Source organism: Ursus maritimus, unplaced genomic scaffold (assembly GCF_017311325.1).
Source record: "Ursus maritimus isolate PB19 unplaced genomic scaffold, ASM1731132v1 scaffold_29, whole genome shotgun sequence".
NCBI lineage: Eukaryota > Metazoa > Chordata > Mammalia > Carnivora > Ursidae > Ursus > Ursus maritimus.
In genome coordinates, this window is record NW_024425452.1 from 8,620,216 (window position 1) to 8,640,052 (window position 19,837).

General features: G+C 35.8%; 1 protein-coding gene across 1 annotated transcript in view; it reads right to left on the bottom strand.

Annotated features, from left to right (window-relative positions):
* Window positions 1-11,205, bottom strand: part of DEFB114 (defensin beta 114) — a 15,010-nt gene extending 3,805 nt beyond the window's left edge. The window contains exon 1 of the mRNA XM_040643439.1: window positions 11,113-11,205. Within this exon, the coding sequence (XP_040499373.1) occupies window positions 11,113-11,205 (93 nt within the window). The remainder of the gene's footprint in view (window positions 1-11,112) is intronic.
* Between the last annotated feature and the right edge of the window lie 8,632 nt (window positions 11,206-19,837).

Consider the following 19,837-nt stretch of genomic DNA (forward strand, 5'->3'; position numbering starts at 1 on the left):
AAAAAAAAAAAAAAAAAGAACCAGCTTCTAGTTCTGTTGATCTGCTCTACTGTGCTCCTGGTCTCTAATTCATTGATCTCTGCTCTAATCTCCATCACCTGCCTTCTCACACATGGGTTAGGCCTGTTCTTCTGTTTCAGCTCCAGCTTCTTGAGGTGAGAATATAAAAACTGCATTTTAGATTTTTCTATTCTTTTGAGTGAGGCTTGGATGGCTATGTATTTTCCCCTTAGGACTGCCTTTGCAGTGTCCCATAGGTTTTGGACCCATGTGTTTTCATTCTCATTGGTCTTCAGAAATTGTTTAAACTGATTTTAATTTCCTGGTTTACCCAATCATTCTTGAGCAAGATGGTTCTTAGTTTCCAAGTGTTTGAGTTTCTTCCAAATTTTTCCTGGTGATTGAGTTCCAGTTTCAAAGCACTGTGGTCTGAGAATATTCAGGGAATAATCTCAGTCTTTTGGTATCGATTGAGACCTGTTTTGTGACCCAGTATATGGTCTATTCTGGAGAAAGTTCCATGGGCATTCGAAAAGAATGAGTATTCTGTTGTTCTGGGGTGTAGTGTTCTATGTATATCTATGAGGTCCATCTGGTCTAGTATGGCATTCAAAGCTCTTGTTTCTTTGTTGATTTTCTGCTTAGGTGATCTGTCTATTACTGAGAGCAGAGTGTTGAGGTCCCCTACTATTAACGTATTATTATCTATATGTCTCTTTATTCCGGTTAAGAGTTGGCTTATGTATCTTGCTGTTCCCCTGTTGGGGGCATAGATATTTATAATTGCCATATCCACTTGTTGGATACAACCTTTAAGAATAATATAATGTCCTTCTGTATTGCTAACTAGTCTTTAGTTTAAAATCTAATCTGTCTAATATGAGAATTGCTACCCCAGCTTTGTTTTGAGATCCATTGGTATGAAAAGTGGTTTTCCATCCTTTCACTTTCAGTCTGGATGTATCTTTAGGTTCAAAATGAGTCTCTTGTAGACAGCAAATGGATGGGTCATGTCTTTTTATCCAATCTGAAACCCTGTGGCGTTTTGTGGGAGCATTTAGACCATTCATATTGAGAGTGATTATTGAGAGTTATGATTTTAATGATGTCATGTTTCCTGTGAAGTCTTTGTTTCTATAGATTGTAATTTTCTGTTCTGTATCACTTTTGGGGCCTTTTTACATTTATAGAACCCCCTTAATATCTCCTGTAGGGCTGGTTTGGTGGTAACAAATTCCTTCAGTTTCTGCCGATCCTGGAAAGTCCTTATCTCTCCATCAATTCTGAATGACAGCCTTGCTGGATAAAGGATCCTTGGCTGCATGTTCTTCTCAGATACGGCTTTGAAAATACCTTGCCAACCCTTCCTAGCCTGCCAGGTCTCTGTAAACAGGTCTGACCTTATTCTGATATTTTCCCCTCTTTACATAAGGATTTTCTTCCCCCTGGCCACTTTCAATACTGTATCCTTGGATCTAATATTTGTGAACTGCACTATGACGTGACGTGGTGTAGGTCTGTTCTCATTGACCTTGGGAGGGACACGAATGCTGCTTCTTGGACACGAATGCTTGTTTCCTTTGCCAGATTAGGGAAGTTCTAGCTACAATTTGTTCAAATATCTCTTCTAGACTTCTCTCTTTCTCCACCCCCTCAGGGATGCCGATGATTCTGACATTGGAACGTTTCATTGAGTCAGTAATCTCCCATAATCTACATTCTTGAGACTGGATTTTTTTGAGGCAAGTTTCTGTTTTAACTTTCTCTTCTACCATCCCATCCTCCAATTCACTAATTCATTCTTCTGCCTCATTTATCCTGGCCGTCAGAGCATCTAGTTTTGACTGCATTTGATTCATAGCATTTTTAATTTCTGCCAGACTCACTCTCATTTCTTCCCTTAGAGATTCTATATTCACATTAATATTTTCATTAATAGTTTTTTCAAGCCTACACATCATCTTGACCATTGTTACTCTGAACTCCATTTCTGACAATTTGGTTATATCCACATCCATCAGTTCTGTAGCAGAGGCCACAGACTCTGTATCTTTTCTTTGTTGGGGGGGATTTCTCCTCCTTGTCATTCTGATGAGGAGAGATTGCAGGGATGCCCAGAGCCCAAATTATTGACCAGGAGCCAGGCAGTGTGCACTTGTTTTATAGGGACCTTAGGGATGTGGGCTTCTTGATCTTTCAGCCTGCCTTCTGGGGGAGGGGCCTGCCCGCTGATACTCAGGCAACCCTGTTTGGGTAGAGTCTCCGTGTCCCCTGCGAAGGGGGATGGGGATGGGCACAATGTGAGCTGGTATTTCTGGGCTTTTGTTCTCTGGCGGCTTTCCCTGGCGGTTTTCTGTGCCTCTTCTGAGAGTCAGAGCTGCAGTGGCCATATCCTAGCCTCTGTCTCAGAACAGAGAGATCGCAGTCCACTCTCCACTGAGCTCTCATGGCCACTTTAACTCTGTTTCTGTTGGTGCTGCTAAAAACCCTGCAGCATCCCGGAATGTGTGCCCTAGAGCCAGTGTCCCAGCCCTCACTTGCAGGGCTGGCACATCTCTGTCCTTTGTGCTTCTAACACTGCCAGCCGCCCTGGTTCCAGCGAGTGCTCCCAACTCCCTGTTTTGGTGTGGTTTGCACGTGCTCCAGAGCACCAGTTTTCAGTCTGGTCACGTGCATGTTCCTGAGCTCTTGGTGTCAGTCTAGTTCGAGTGTGCACTCTGGAGCTCCGGTTTTCAGTTTGGATGCGCGCTCACTCCCAAGCTCCAGGTTTTAGTTCGGTTCCAGTGAGTGCTCCAGAGGGCTGGTTTTCAGTCTGGTTGCGCAAGTACTGGGCTCACGGTCTCAGTCTGCTCTCTCGGGGGTGCCGGTCCGTGAGTCCGCCCGCTCCCGCTTCCCAGCGTCCGAGCACGGAGGCTCCCTCCCCCTTCCGTTTATCTTCCCATATCTGTGTGCAGATTCACGGCTCCTTGGTTTGTACCTCAATATTCAGCTCTGGAGATGTTCATTTGCAGAGATCCAGATGTATCTTCCTGCGTCTCAGGCTGATTCCGTGGATGTTCAGGCTGGTCTGGTACCTATCCAGCTCGACTCAGGGGACCGGCTGAAAAAGGGTCTCCTACTCCTCCACCATCTTTTCTCCTCCTTGCAGAAAGTGGTCGCTTTTCTGTTCATAGAGTTTCAGCTACTCTTTTCTTCGTTCTCCGGTTGTGTTCATAGGTATTCGGAATGGTTTGGTAGATCTCTCGCTGAATTCCTGGGACCAGACGAACTTTAGGTCTCCTGCTTCTCCACCATCTTGGAACCTCGTCCCCAGAGTTATTAATTTATATATTGCACCAGCAATATACATACATTTTTCCCCAAAATAAAATGGTGTCCACTGGAATTTTAATATTTATCCTGTTAATATTTGTTTTGAACAATTTTTCTCTTTATTTAATTTTTCATATACTTTGCTTATTATGTTATTGCATAATTTTTTAAAAGAATTTGTGAGTTCTCTTTTAAAAAGTTTTTAGAAGCTTTATTTTTAGAACAGTTTTAGCTTTACAAAAAAATTGAAAGAAAGTACAGAGATTTCCTATATACTCCCTGACCCTAAATATGCATAACTTTCCCCATTATCAACATCATCCACCAGAAGGGTACATTTTTTACCGAGGATGAACCTACACTGACACATCATAACCACCCAAAGTCTGTAGTTTTCACTATGGTTCATTCTTTGTGTTGTACATTCTATTGGTTTGGGCAAATGTATAATTAAATATATCCATTATTATAATATCATACAAAGTACTTTCAGTGCCCTAAAAATCTTCTGGGCTCTGCTTATTCATCTCTCCCCTCACTCCCCTGGCAACTATTGTCTTTTTTATTGCCTTCATAGTTTTGCCTTTCCAAGAATGTCATATAGTTGGAATCATATTGTACACAGCATTTTTAGATTGGCTTTTTTCACTTAATAATATGAATTTAAGGTTCCTACATGTCTTTTTGTGATTTGATAGCGCATTTCTTTTTAGCATTAATTAATATTCCATTGTCTGGATATAACACAGTCGATTTATTCATTTACCTACTGAAAAATATCTTGGATGATTCCAAGTTTTGAAAATTAGGAATAAAGCTGTTTATAAACATTCATGTGCAGGTTTTTGTGTGGGCAAAATTTTTCAACTGCTTTGGGTTAATACCAAGCACATACAGTATAATTGCTGTATGATATGGTACAGTATGGTTAGGTGTGTTTTTTTCACTATTTTTTATTTATTTGAGAGAGAGAGCACAAGCGGGGGGGAGGGGCAGAGAGAGAGGGAAAAGCAGGCTCTCTGCTGAGCAGGGAGCCTCACGCGGGGCTGTATCCCAGGACCCCTGGATCATGACCTGAGCTGAAGGCAGACCCTTAACCAACTGAGCCATCCAGGCACCCCCAGTATGTTTAGTTTTATAAGAAACTGCCAAAATGTGTTCCAAAGTGGCTGTATCATTTTGCAATCCCACCAGCAATGTATGAGAGTTCCTGTTGCTCCATATACTTACCACAATTTGTTTTTTGCCATTATTCCAAATTTTAGCTGTTTTAATAGGTATGAAATGTTATCTCGTTGTTTTAATTTGCATTTTCCTGATGACATATGACATAGAGCATCCTTTCATATGCTTACTTGCCATTTGTATAAGTTCTTTGGTGAGATGTCTGTTAAGGTTTTGGCCCTTTTGTTTTTATTTTGTTTTGTTTTCTTATTGTTGAGTTTTAAAAATTCTTTATATGTTTTGGATAATGCCCCTTTATCACATGTGTCTATTGCAAATATTTCTCCCAGTTTGTGGCTTGTCATCTCATTATCTTGTCATTATATTTCTGAAGTTAGAAGTTTTTAGTTTTAATGAAGTCCAGCTTATAAATTCTTTCTTTCATGGTTTGTGTCTTTGGCGCTGTATCCAGAAAGTCATTGCTATACCCAAGGACATCTAGGTTTTCTTCTACGTTATGTTCTAGGAGTTTTATAATTTCTCATTTTACATTTGGATCTATGAGCCATTTCAAGTCTATTTTTTGTGAAGGGTGTAAGGCCTGTGTCTAGATTCACTTTTTTTGCATGTGGACGTCCAGTTGTTCCATCAACATCAATTGTTGAAGAGATTGTCTTTTCTTCATTATATTGCCTTTGCTCCTTTGTCCAATAATCAGTTGACTATACTTATAGGGATCTATTTCTGAGATCTCTGTCCTGTTCCATTGCTATATTTGCTTATTCTTTTATCAATATGGCACTATTCTTTTCAGATATATGAAAATAATGGTATGAATTTCCCTGTACACACTACTGTAGCTGTGTTCTATGAGCTTTATGCTATCTCATTTTTATTACCATTCAGATGACAATATTTTTCTAATACTTATTGATATTTCTTCTTTGAATTAGGCTGAGTTTCATTAATCTTCATGCTTATATCTTCTTTATTCTTACATTTATGTTGTTGGTTTTTCTCTGTTTTCTGTGTAACTGAGGAAAGTGTGTTATCATCACCCATTATTATGGCGTTCTCTACTTTTCTTATTTTTCTATCTTTTTTTACATATTTCAAGACTGAGTTATTTGTTGCATTGAATTTATGGTTGCAATATTACCCTATTGAATTGAATCTTCTATTACTATGAATAGTCATTCTTTGTCTCTAGTAATACATTTTTTCTTACTGTCTACTGCATATAATATTCATATAGCCACTTCACCATGCTTTTGTTGGGTTTTTATATCTTTTCCTATCCTTTAGATTTTATAATTTCTATTTTCTCATATATTAGATATTTCTCATATAAACTATTTGTTATATTCAAAATTATATTCACTACATTCAAAAGATTCACTCTTGTTTTTTAACTTTACACTAATATTTATAATAGTAATATATATTGGATGAAATACATCCTGTTATTTTTATCCTATCTTCATTTCCATATATTCGTTATTTTTTATACTTCTATCATCTCATTTACTATTGTGTAGTTATATTATCTTTTAGTCTTCTTTTACTGTTTTTGCTAGAAGTTTCAACTTACCAAAATCTTATAAAAAAAAAATCATTGCTTGTTTTTTGTTTTTTGTTTGTTTCCTGTGTTTCTGAGCTTCCATATAGAAAATCATTCTCTTTCTGGCCAAATAATCTTTTAAGAATTTCCCTTAATACAGGAGTTCTGATGTTGAAGTCTCTGTTTTTGTTTGACTGAGAATATCCTTAATGTTATCTTCACTCCTAAAGGGTATTTTCATTTGATACAGAATTCTAGATTATAGTTGTTTTCTTTCAGGACTCTGAAGATATCACTACTTTGTCTTCTGATTTCTTTCTTTTTTTTTTCTTTTTTTTTTTTTTTTTGAGAAGTCAACCTTCAGTTTAATATCTGACTCTTTGAAAGTGATATGTTGTTTTCTTCAACTTTTGCTTTGCTTTATTGTTTTGGGTTTTTTGTTTTGTTTTGTTTTTAGCAGTTTGCTATGCTTTTTCTTCCTTCCTTCATTTCTTCCTTCCTCCCCCTTCCTTCCTTCTTCTCTTCCTTCCCTCTTTCCTACCTTCCTTCCTTCTTACCTTTATCCTTCCCTCCCTCCTTCACCTTTTTCCCTATTTTTCAACCTCTAATTTTCTCTTGTCTCATTCCAGATATTTTCTTCTGGTTCATCTTTCATCATCATTAACTATCTCACCAATTATGTAAAAACAACTATTTAACACATTCATTATGTATTTAATTTTACTTTATAAATTTTTCAGTTCCAGAATTTTATTTTTGCTCTTTGTTGTGGTTTTCACTTCTATGCCAAGTTTTTACTTTAGTGTTTCTTTATTTAAACAAGTTAAGCACAGCTATTTTAAAGTCTGGGTCTAGTAATTTCATTATCTGGATCCCTTATTAATCTCTTCTCTTGTATGCTGGTTTTGATTTTTGATAGCATAGCTCTGTTTTCATTTGTTCCTGATTACTTCTGTCACATACTTCTTTAATGAAAAATTGAGGAAATAGCTGGAGGTCTAGAATGATGTATGATTCTCCAGAAAGATTTATTATTGTTCCTTGCTGGTGAGTAGGACCACCAACCAACCTTCCTGGATAATCTTAAACCATTTCTAGAACTTCAGATAATATAAAAGTGGGTATTAGTTCCTGGGATTGCTGGATGGCTGGACTAATGATCTTTTAACTTCGACCTAGTTCATAGTTTTTTGGGATCCTCAGCCAAAGCACACCAGTATTTCCATAGTTCCCCTTCCTTTGCAGGCTCTGAATTACAATTTTTGCCCCAATGGTAGCATAAGGTTATCAGATTTCTGCTTTTCAACTTCTTTCCTGCATCTTTAAGATGCTTCTAGGGAGAAGAGCTGGCTCAGAGGTTGATTTCAACTTGATCTTTTCACTGTAACTTTTAATTGACCTGTTTACTCTGCAATGCCTTTAAGCAATTGTGTTGTGTTTTTTGTTTTGGTTTGGTTTGCTGTCCATCTATCCCCCTCACTGTGTGGGAGAGGCTCTATGAAAAAGATGTTTTAACATCAGGTTGCTATGTAAGACAGACTACTTTAATTTTATATTGTAGTTTTAACATCAAGTAGGGTGAACAAATCACTAATTTTTCAAAATCTTTGTATGGTACACATTGATAGTTTTTCTACCTACAGAGTGAGGATGAGTTTATAGCCATGGACTTTAAGCTTGAATTTTAATGCTGTTATTTGCTAGCTATGTAACTTTGGGTAAGCCCTACAAGCCTTAGTTGCTTCATCTATAAAACAGAGAAAATGGCATCTCTTTCACAGAGTTTCTATGAAACATGATGAGTTAACATATAAACAGGTGTACAACAGTGCCTAGAACATAATAGTTTCTCACAGATTAAGAACTGTTATTAATTAATGGTGAACAAAAGACTATAGTTGAAATTAAATCATTATTGACTACAACTTTTAGACCAGGCGGTAGGCTTTTTCTGGAGGGAAAGCAAAACACTGAGCCAAAGAGATAAATGCACAGGCATGTAAAAGAGAGAGAGCAAGAGCTAGAGAGAGTGAGAGAGTTAGGCTAATTATATTAGGTCCAATGTGTGAGCAGATAAGTGTTTGCTTATTGCTGTGGTGTTGTATCATGGAAGAGTGATACGAAAATCTAACCTTAAAAAATGAGTAAGGTTAATCAAATGCACAGAAGGAGTATAAAAAGAACATGAACCAGTCAGACAAAGTAGTATGATTCTCATCTTAGAGTTGAAAGAGCATATGACATGTTTAAGCTAAAAAACTAATAATAACACAAACAGATTTCCTTCGTTGAAAACCTACTGTGCACCAGGTATTGTTTTAAACAGTCTGCACACATTATCCCATTTAACTGCCATAAACTTTGAGGTTGAGGCTGTTCTGATAAAAAGCCTGAGGTTTTGAGTGACCAAATAATTTGCCCAAGGTTGCAAAACTAGTACATGCTTAACCCAGGGTTCAATCTTAAATTGTTCGAAACCAGAATTTTCATCTTAAATGATATATTGAAAAAGTTGGAAACTGACATATGACAAACACTCATAGTTTTGGATATTGTCTCAAATTAGATATTGCTTATGGTAGCTGGTTGTCTCCAGGACCTTTAAGTATTTTATGACTATGGAGGAAGCTGAAGATGTGAAAATTAGAAGTTAAGTACTGAATGACAAAATAGAATTCTATTAAGATGAATATGTTTAGGCATACAAAGATTCATTAGTAACACATACTTAATATACTGTACATATGCTTAATAAATGGTTTCCATGCTGCAACCTGAATGTAGGAAAAATGTTACCTTAGGCAAATTTAAATAGTTTTAATAATTTTAAATAAAATAATTTTAAAATAAAATAATTTTAGCTCCTCTATATGGAATTATTTGTCAATTCCCTTAACTTTGATGTCTTAACTCAAAGTTGTATGATAACTGGGAATTTAATGTCACTTTCTGTTCCCCACCTCTTACCAACCTCTTATTCAGAGCCTCAAATTAAATCCTTTTTTTTTTTTTTTTCTATTTCTCAAACATTGTTAGTCTTGTAAGGGTTGCACTTGTCTCTTATTACTGGCACCTGGATCTGTACTATTGAAAACACTTCCTATCAATTAATAGTACCATCATGTAAACGACACAAAATGTTCTAAGATATTAATATTTGTGTTTTATTTTGCCTTAGCTTATTCAAGGATATTGAATAAGGTATAATTATTTAAGTCAGGGGATGAAAATAAAGAAAAATATTAAACAAATTTGCAAATTACCTTACCTAGTACAAATTAATTAATACAAACAAATCATTGCCACAAGGGAAGCACTAACATGGTATTCATTTGTCATACAGTATCTTTCTGGATGGGCTGAGAAGTTACTTACCTAATCAGTGAAATACTGGCCAGTTGGAAGAGGTATTTATTTTTATGAGCTCCACTTTTCTCCCAACATTTTATTGTAATTCTCAAGTAACCAAATCAACTTGATTTTAAATTTAATAAAATCTAGAGCCCCGGGACTGATACTTTCTTCCCACCAACATCTCAACACAGGTGAATGTCTCTCCTCCACTATTTTAGACTCAGCCTCATGCACCACACAATATATCATAAAGTTTCCAAGGCCACCATGTTTCCACCATTTCAGGTCCGTTCTGAGACATCTTAACAACTGGCTATACCGAGACAGTATCTTGTATTCCTTCTCAACTACTTCCTCTCCTCTTTTCTATTTTCTACTTCTACTTCTCTTTTTCCATTTCTTGAAATACTACAATATGATATTGAATGTGATAAATGTTTTGCTTATATTATCTCTGAATCTTTGCAAAGCCTTATAAAATTAATGGTATTACCTTTCCTTTGTGCAGGTAAAAGAATTAAAGCTTCTCCACAACTACAAAGGAAACTCAGGTCCTAAATATAAACCCTGATCTGGATGCCTGAGTGGCTCAGTCAGGTAAGTATCTACCTTCAGCTCACGTCATGATCCCAGGGTCCTGGGATCGAGTCTCACATCAGGCTCCTTGCTCAGCAGGAAACCTGCTTCTTCCTCTGCCTGCTGCTCCCCCTGCTTGTGCACTCAATCTCTCTCTCTCTCTTTGATAAATAAATAAATAAATAAATAAATAAATAAATAAATAAAATCTTAAAAAAATAAAAAATAAACCCTGATCTGGTTGATGGCAAGCTCACTCTATAAACCACTATAGTACGCTATTTTCACTATCTCTGTGGATTATTTTATGCTTGTACTAAAATACTGCCTAAAATACTGTTCATTCTGCCACGTTTTAACCATGGTCAGTATTGTTCTCTATCGGTTTTCTATAACTCGCCCTCTAACATGGTATCACTCTGCTTGGATCACTCACCTTACAACTTCAAAAGTATCCACTTAGACTGAATACTTTTTATTGTTTCTTTAATGACTTTAATGTTCTACCAATAGCCAAACCACACCATTGTGCAACTGATAAGTACTATTCTATGAACTCCTTCAAAGGCACTCACTCTGATACCTTGTATTACCCTTCCTGGTTTTTTTTTGGCCCAGCAAAGGCCAAATGTAGAGCATTCTGTCCGTTTCAGTACACATTATAACTTAGTATCTGTTTGAATGACCAAAAGGTAAAGGAAAGTTTGTGGTCATATTCATACACTGTCTTCATTACATTATTTAAATTTTTCTGCAATGCTCAGCAAATGGTATAGCCCCTACATATCTGAAGCACAGCTATATTCCCATGTGACCTCACTGCTTTTGACCAAATAATCTATTCATCTTGTACTTTAGCCTCAGTGACTTCGTAGAAAACATGTTCAAATATAAAGAACAAATATTCTAGGGTCTTGTATTCCAGGATTTATAGTCCACTTATCACACATAGTATAATAGGTGTGACCTCGAAAAACTCTCTTCTTTGATGTCATTTTTCTCTTGTATAAAAAGAGGCAATAATAGGTATCTCATCGTGTTATCTGGAAGGTCAGCTTAGATACCTACATGAGAAGTTATGAAATAGGGTTTGACACATGCTAGACATGCATATTTACTTCTTGTCTTCCATTTCTTTCTCTTACCTTCCAAGGTCTAAATACAAGTGTCTTATCTCCAGTTTCAAAGCTCTTCATCAGATAATTCAGTACATTTTCCCAAACCTCCACAACTGTCATGCCCTAATTCCACCATTCTTATTATTTAGGGCATACCTCTATAAACCTTCTAAATCAAGCAATTCATTGATATATCTGTGTTTATTCGACTATCTGTTAAGGATGCGTGGAGAAGACCTCTGTCTTTCCTTTATTTCTGTTTTCTTGGTGTCCAGCATCATGCTCAGTAGATCCCTAGCCACTCAGTATTACATGGTTATTGACTGACCCACTAGCACCACGGGCCTCAACATCCTCCCTAATCACATCTGAGGTCCTCACTTCCTCGGTTCCCCTTCATTATTAATAACAACTATAACATCTGGGGAGCCTGGGTGGCTCAGTCAGTTAAGCCTCTAACTATTGGTTTCAGCCCAGGTCGTGACCTCGGGGTCATCATCACAGAGTCTGCTTAAGACTTTCTCTCCCTCTCCCGCTGCCACCCCCCTCTCCCACATGCATGTTCTCTCTGTCTCTCTCTCAAATAAATAAACCTTTAAAAATAATAATCATAAAAACTATAACATCAGCAACTATAATAATTATAATAGTACCTAAATTGGTTGACTAGTTTTCAGTTTGTAGGGCTACCGACTGGTACATTATTACACCAAATCCTAACTGTAGTCTTTTGAGGTGCATATAATTAACAAACACAATATTTTATATCAGACTTTTTATTTTTTAAGATTGTGGTTGTTATTGATTCCGCTTGTATTTTCTTTTTTTTTTATTGTTAAAAACTTCGACAGATCACGTAAATTCTCTGAATGGCAAGGTTCAGAAGCTCTTAAGTAGGAAGCTAGTAATAAAATCTAGATCTTCCAAGTTTGAGTTCAATTTTCTTTCTGTTACATGTTGCACCTCTTGAATTCCCAGCTTTCTAGGTCCAAATTTGAACACTTTTGGGTATCAGTTTATATCTTCTTTGTTAGCCTGGATTGCCTCAGAGGATAGACCTCTCAAGAATGTCATAAAATCACCCATAATGCACTTCAATGCAGTGTGTATTTCAAATATTTATTTTTAATTGATTCATAAAGCCATGGCCTAATTTCTTTACTAATGTATTAACTATTCAACAAGGATTTTTCATGATACTATTTCTTTATTTGCCATTTTATTCCTACTGTACCTCGTTGCCCAGCATATTTTAGACTATATCCTGGATCATTTTATAGATTCTGTTATTGATATCTCAAGAGATATATACTGTTATTCTCAATCATTCATCTTCCCCAGGCCCTATTTATTTATTTATTTATTTATTTATTAAAAAAAATTATTTGAGAGGAAGAGAGAGGAGAGCATGGGAGCAGCAGGGTGAGAGGCAGAGGGAGAGGGAGAAGTAGACTCCCTGATGAGCTCAGACCCCCCCCCCCCAACATGGAGCTCAATCCCAAGACCCTGAGATCAGGACCTGAGCCAAAATCAAGAGTCAGATGCTTAACTGACTGAGCCACCCAGGCATCCCTATGGGACCCAATTTATTATGAAGTCTTCATTTCTGAATTTTAGAAATAAATTTTTAAAAATAATTTAAATATCTAAAACAATCAAGGCCTGCAAAAGCCAGAGACCCCTTAGTTGAAGGGCACCTGGGTGGCTCAGTTGATTTAACATCAACTCTTAATTTTGGCTCAGGTCCTGACTTCAGGGTCCTGGGATCAATCCCTGTGTGGGCTCTGGCTTTGTGCTCAGCAGGGAGTCTGCTTCTCCCTCTGCCCCTTTTCTGCTCATGCTCTCTCTCTCTTTCCCTCTCTCAAATAAGTAAAAAAAAAAAAAAAAAAAAAAAAAAATCTTTAAAAGAAAATTAGTTGCGTACATTAGTACAATATTACTCTAAATGAAGAAACTGAGATTCAACACAAGCAAGAGACTTCTTTAATTGTTTTGATTTTGTTAAGAAACTGAATTTTCTATTTCATAATTTGTTGTTTCTATTTTTAGCTAGAAGCTCTATGTTACTTATAAACAAGCATCTATTTTACCTGGTAGGATGAAGGTCACATAACACAGAAAATGGAGGAGACAGTAAAAGATCTTCATTCTGCAGAAAGAAGCTGCTGAAAGGTTTGGTAACAAAATCTAGAGAGTAGCACACTTTCCAAAAAGCCAAGAGACATTTACTATTTATAGTTTTCTAATGGAAGAAAGACTCTTTATCCGGAAATTGTTTTAATCCTGCGTACTTGTCTCTGCACCATTGACTAGGGCTGTGGGCAGAATTACCCAAATTGAAAATACTTGAAATTATTGATCTTTAGAGAGGAAACTATGTGGAAGATAGCTGCACACATGACACCATTATATCAATGGTGATCAATTAAACATTGACACAATGGGCATGCATGGAGTGGCTAAGAGAAATATTTACCATTTTAGATGTAAAACAACTGAACATTACCATGTCAGTTAAAATCCTGGTTACTTTTCAAAATACATTCTAGTCACTAATTTGGTATGCAAATTCATCAATATGTCCATATATCCCAAATTCTTACATCCAGTTATTTCATTGATTTCCCCAAATTACTCATTCACCAAAGGACAGATAGTAAGCCCTACTTTTGTCATTAATTTTTACTACATTCTTTCCAGATGCAACTTGAATATTTATGGAGCTCCGCTTTTCCTAGAAAAGCCCAATTAGTCTCCATTTATTTTAAATTTTTTATCAGAGTAATATAGGCACACAATAAATATTGAAAAAAGACCTCGTAATGAATAGAAATAATTTCCTTTTTCAATCTCCCTATGTTTATGTCTTCTGCTTATTATTAGCATAAGAATTAGGATCTAGCTTAATATTTTGTCCTTGCATGGCCACCGCAGAACGTGTCTTTTGGTTTCCACTAAGAAAAATGTGCATTCAGACCACTTACACTCCTGTGCTGTTCTCTCCTCGAATATTTGGAAGTTTTATTAATTTTCAAAAATTCTGTAGGTTATCTTTAAACATTTAAATACCTCGTCTTTTCCCCCACCAACTTTAGTCACGACATTAAACTTTCTCTATTTAAAATGAAGATATTAGTCCCCTTGCCATTCCCTCTAACAGTCTTCCCCACTTTGTACATCTCATACATTCCCTTTTATCTTTTCTAGAATAATATTTGCACTATAAATTGAGACATTTAAACTTTATATTGAAATCCTGTAACATAATAACAGTGTGAACTATATTGCCTTTTTTTAAAATGATTTTTTATTATATTATGTTAGTCACCATACAGTACATCCCCGGTTTCCGATGTGAAGTTCGATGATTCATTAGTTGCGTATAACACCCAGTGCACCATGCAATACGTGCCCTCCTTACTACCCATCACCAGCCTATCCCATTCCCCCACCCCCCTCCCCTCTGAAGTCCTGTTTGTTTCTCAGAGTCCATAGTCTATATTGCCTTTTTAATGTGTCTGATGTGCTAACCAGAGACAAATGTTATTGGTTTCAAAGTCAAGTGAATTTTTACTACTATTATTATTATTATTATTATTATTTTCCTTTACTGTTATCTCTCTTCTTTCTTAGTTGTTTTTTTTTTTTTTTCCTCCAATGTTTTCAAGTCTCTTCGTTTTAGTTGTTTCATTTTTGGTTATGATGTTTTTGAAAAATATTTTTTCCTGTAGTTTTCTTCTGGATATGGACAAAAAATATAAATAATGGTCATTCCTCATCCTCAAGTTTACCCTAGTATCACAGGCTCTACCTGTCCCTGCTTCATTCTAAGAGTCTCTGAACCTGTTCAACGTCACTGAATCTACTGTGATTTGGATTTCATGTCTCCTTTTTTTTTTTTCTCCATCCAGAAATGTTCTCAAAAAAGATAAGAAATACAAGAATTTCCATGCTGGAAAATATTTTTATTCTGACCTCATATCTGATTGTTTGGATGTAAAATCTAGGTTCAAGATCATGTGAAGGCATTACTCTACTAATTTCTATCATTCAGTCTTCTTGATGAGAATTCCAATGCTAGGCTAGTCCTTTTAAATGGTTTGACTTTTCCTGTCTCTAGACACTGATAGAACATTCTCTTCATAATTTGTGCCCCGAATCTTATGATTTTCACATTTCCTGGTGTGCACTTCTTTTTTATGAGTTCTGTCTGGTACTGGTGAGCTTCTATCTTCAAATCTGGGAAGGTGTTCTCTTCTCTTTTTCTATTTCTTTCTCTGATAAATTCTTTCCCCCTTATGCGTATACTTATCTTCTCTCTTTGGGGGATTTCTTTCAGTCATATGTTGAAATTTTCATCTATAGTTTTGTCTGTACTATCTTATTTTTATATCTACTTTTGCTATTATTTTATGATTTAAATATCTTTCACTTTTCAGTTTTTCTAATTTTTTTTTAAGCAAACATATTTAGGACCTAAGTGCCCTTATCTGTTCTCTGATCGTTCTTTTGCTACGGAGCAGTGTTTTTCTTTTGTAGATGTAAGATCTTGAGTCCTTCGGCAAATATATTTAAGAGAGTTTTGTTTGTATTAAATTCTGTTTTTCCTTGAACTGTTTTCTCAAGATCTAGTGTTCTGTTTGGTGGTGCTATCTTAATTATTCATGCCTTTACTTTTACATGTTTTTGGAAAAGCACTGGTTCTAGAAGGAAGAATTAGGTACCTTATGGGGATTTCCTGGACTCTAGTACAAATCTTTTTTTTTTTCTTTTCCCAAAAAAACCTCTGTTTCAGGGAATTCTCATGGTAAGGTCTGTAGATGTAGGTTGAATGGGCTTCTTTAAAGTGAACAGAAGGGATTAGAACTCTCAATGTCTTGAACAAAACAAAACAAATGTTGTTGTTGTTGTTTTCTGGGACACAATTTCCTGTACCAGAAATCTTAGATCTCTCCACATGATTTGTTCAATTGGGCTGTGGTTGTATTTAAACAAAACTAAAAACTCTGTTAGGGAAGGACCGTATTTCTCTTGTTTGACAGTGAATCTCCAACGTGTGGGAATGTTTTTATTAGAGTAGAAACTCCAAAAATGAAGATATAATCCAAATAAATATCTTTGACAACTTTGTAAAAAATCAGTTGACTACACATACTGGCATCTATTTCAAAACTTGATGTTCTAAGTCACTGATCAATCTCTCTCTCTTCTATGTCCACACCAATTCTCTTAGTTGTTGAAACTTTATAGTAAAATCTGGAATCAAGTAGTGTCAGCTTTAACTTAGTTTCCAATTCCTCAATTTATCATGGCTATTTTTGGTCTTGTAAATTTCTAAACAATTTTTTAAAGATTTTACTTACCTATTTGCGTGTGAGAGAGAGAGAGACAGAGAGAAAGCAGGAGCAGGGGGAGGTGCAGAGGGAGAGGGACAAGTAGACTCTCCACTGAGTGAGAAGCCCATGCAGGGCTTGATTCCAAGGCGCTGAGATCATGACCTGAGCCAAAGTCAGATGACCCTCCACACAAATCTTTAAGTAAGATTGTCAGTATCTATTTAAAAAAGCAAGCAGGGGAATTTTGGTTGGGTTTTTCACCGAATCTTTAGACCCACTTGATGAGATTCAGCATTTCAACACTTCTAATACTTGAACAAGGTGTATCTCTTCATTGTTTACTTCTTTAATTCCTCTCAGCAATGTACTTGTCACTGTATAGGGAAGTACTGCGTATATTTCTTTCTGTTTTGAATCCTTTCATATATATATATTTTTTAATTTTATCATCCAAGTATTTATTGCTAGTTTAAAGAAATGTACTTGGTCTTTATATTTTTCTTTTATCAACAACCTTGTTGAATTCAGTTATTAGTTCCTTTACCCTCATTTTTAGATTCCTTAGATTTACTGTATAGATAATCATGTTGTCAAATAAAAGTTTGTTTATCTTTAATTTACAATCTATATGCCTTTGTTTATTTTTCCTGTTGTACTTTCGAAGATTCTGTTACAATTTGGAATTGACGTGATGAAAATGACTATCCTTACCTTGGTCCTGATCTTAGAGGATGTGCGTTCAATTCCATCTTTTTCTTTTAAAGATTTTATTTATTCTTTTGAGAGAGAGAGAGTCAGAGAGCACAAGCAGGGGGAAAGGGAGAAGCAGGCTCCCCACTGAGCTGGGAGCCCGACGTGGAGCTCAATCCCAGGAGCTGGAAATTGTGGCCTGAGCAGAAAGCTGATGCGTAATGAACTGAATCACCAATTTCCCTCCTTGAAATTTATTTTTTTGAGTTTTGGTATGGATAATGCTGTTCTCCTAATATCATTTGGGAAATCTTCTCTTCTAGACTATTGCACAAAGGTACCTGTGTATAATGAGTATGCTTTCATTATTTAAATATTTAGAAAAATTCAGCAGTGAAGCCATCTATACCTGGTATTTTCTATGTGGGAAGATTTGTAAATAGACATTATTAAAAAAGGATATGAATTATTTAAGTTGCAAATTTTTTTCTTGAGTGAATCTTGATGGTTTATATCATTTGAGGAATTTTTTTTCATAACAATTATCAAAGTATAGGTGTAACATTGCTTATAATATTCTTTTACTGTTCTTTTAGTATTTTTATATCTGACTGATTTCTTCTATTCATTCCTGATATTGGTCATTTGTGCCTTCTCTTTTTCCCTCTCTTTCTTTTTTTTAATCAACCTGGCTAGATATTTCTGAAAGTCAATTTTTTACCTTTTTAAGAAAACGGTTTTTGCTTTTGATTTTTTCCTATTGTTTTTCCATTTTATAGTTAATTAATTGCTGATCTTATTTTATTATTTCCTTCCTTCTGTTGAGTAAAAATAAGGGTTTCATTGAGATATTTAATTTATAAAATGAGATTTAATTTGCCCTTCTCTTTCTAAATTCTTTTTTTCCCCTTTTTCTAAGTTCTTAAAGTGGAAGCTTAAATCATTAGTTTGAAACATTTCAAAAATATTTATGTATTTATTTATGTATTTATGTATTTATTTATTTGAGAGAGAGCGTGCATATCTGTGTATGCATGCAAGGTAGGGGTGGGGTGGAGTGAGGTGGGGAAGAGCAGAGGAGGAAGGAGAGGGAGGGGGAAAGAATCTCAAGTAGAATTGTGCTGAGCGGGAAGCCCAACTTGGGGCTGTATCTCCCAACCCTGAGATCATGACCTGAGTTGAAACCAAGACTACGGTGCTCAAAGGACCTAGCCACCCAGGCGCCCATCTTATTTTTTATTATAACCATTTGAAAATATTGTGGTTATAGGCTTGGGCTCCCTTTTTGTCAATGTCTCTTTGTTTTTGTGTGTGTCACTGTCTTTGTCTCTTGTTCCCTCTCTCCCACCCTCTCTCTCTCTCATCACTTGTACCAGAGGAAGCAATATACCATGTTCTGAGAATCCCTGTGGAGTGGCCCAGATGATGTGGTCGGAATCCATGACCCTCTATTTAATAACTTGTAAAGAACTGAAGCTCTATGTCCAATAGTTCTCAAGATCAAAGTCTGGCAACAACCAAATGAGCAAGCTAAGAAACAGATCCTTCGACCCCTGTCAAGTATCTAGATGTCTACAGCTCCAGTCACCTGCTTTAGTGCAATTTTATCAGCGACCTTGAGACAGAAGCACCAAGCTAAGATGCTTCTGGAATCCTTTCCACAGCGTCTATGAGATAATAAAGGTTTTTAAAGCTGTTACCTCTTGGAATAATTTGTTATGCAGAAAAAAATAATTAATACAATATCTTGTCTTACATTCTCTATCTTTTAATTTGTATGTTTACATTTAATATTTACACTTAACAAAATTATAATATGGTTGTGTTTAAAACTGCCACGTTGTTTGTTTTCTATTTGCTCTCTCTGCCTTTTTCCTTCCTTTCCTATCTGTACATTTTTTTATTATTACATTTAATCTACTCCATTGGTTATATATAAATTTATATTTTTGTTCTTGCTGTATGGTTTATAATACAGCTCTTTAACTTTCATGTATAATGTAACTCTTACAATCCATAATACAGCTCTTTAACTTTCATGTATAATGTAACTCTTACAATCCTATACTAATATTTTACCTTTCCCATAGTTTGGGCTCGTGTCATTCATGTCTTTCTGCAATGCAATAAATTGCACAATACATTATTACTTTTGTTTTGAGCAGTAAACTGTCTTTTACAGAGATTAAAAACTGAGGGAAAGAATATTATACATTTATCCACAAATTTACAAATTGTAACTCAATTTATTCCTTTGTGAAGGTCCAAATTTCTATCTTTTATAGACTTACTTCTCCTGGAAAACTTTTGTATATTTCTCAAAAAAGGTCTGCTGACCTTTACCCATGTTGTAGCATGAGCTTGTACTTTATTCCATTTTATTGCCAAAATAATACGCCATTGTATGGTTATTTCACATGATGTTTACCCATCCATCAGTCTGTAAATATTTGGGTTGTTTCCACATTGTGGCTATTATGAATCATGCTGCTATGGCCATTTGTGCGCAAGGTTTTGCATTGATATTTTTCAAATCTCCTGCATATATGCCTACGAGTGGGATGGCAGAATTAAATGGAAATTCCAGGCTTAACTTTTTCAGGAATCGGCACTTTACTTTCCCAAGCGTTTGCACTAGTTTACACTCTCACTAGCGGTATCTGAGAGTTCGCATTTCTTCATATCCTAACCAACATTTGTTAATGTGTCTTATGTTCATTATAGCT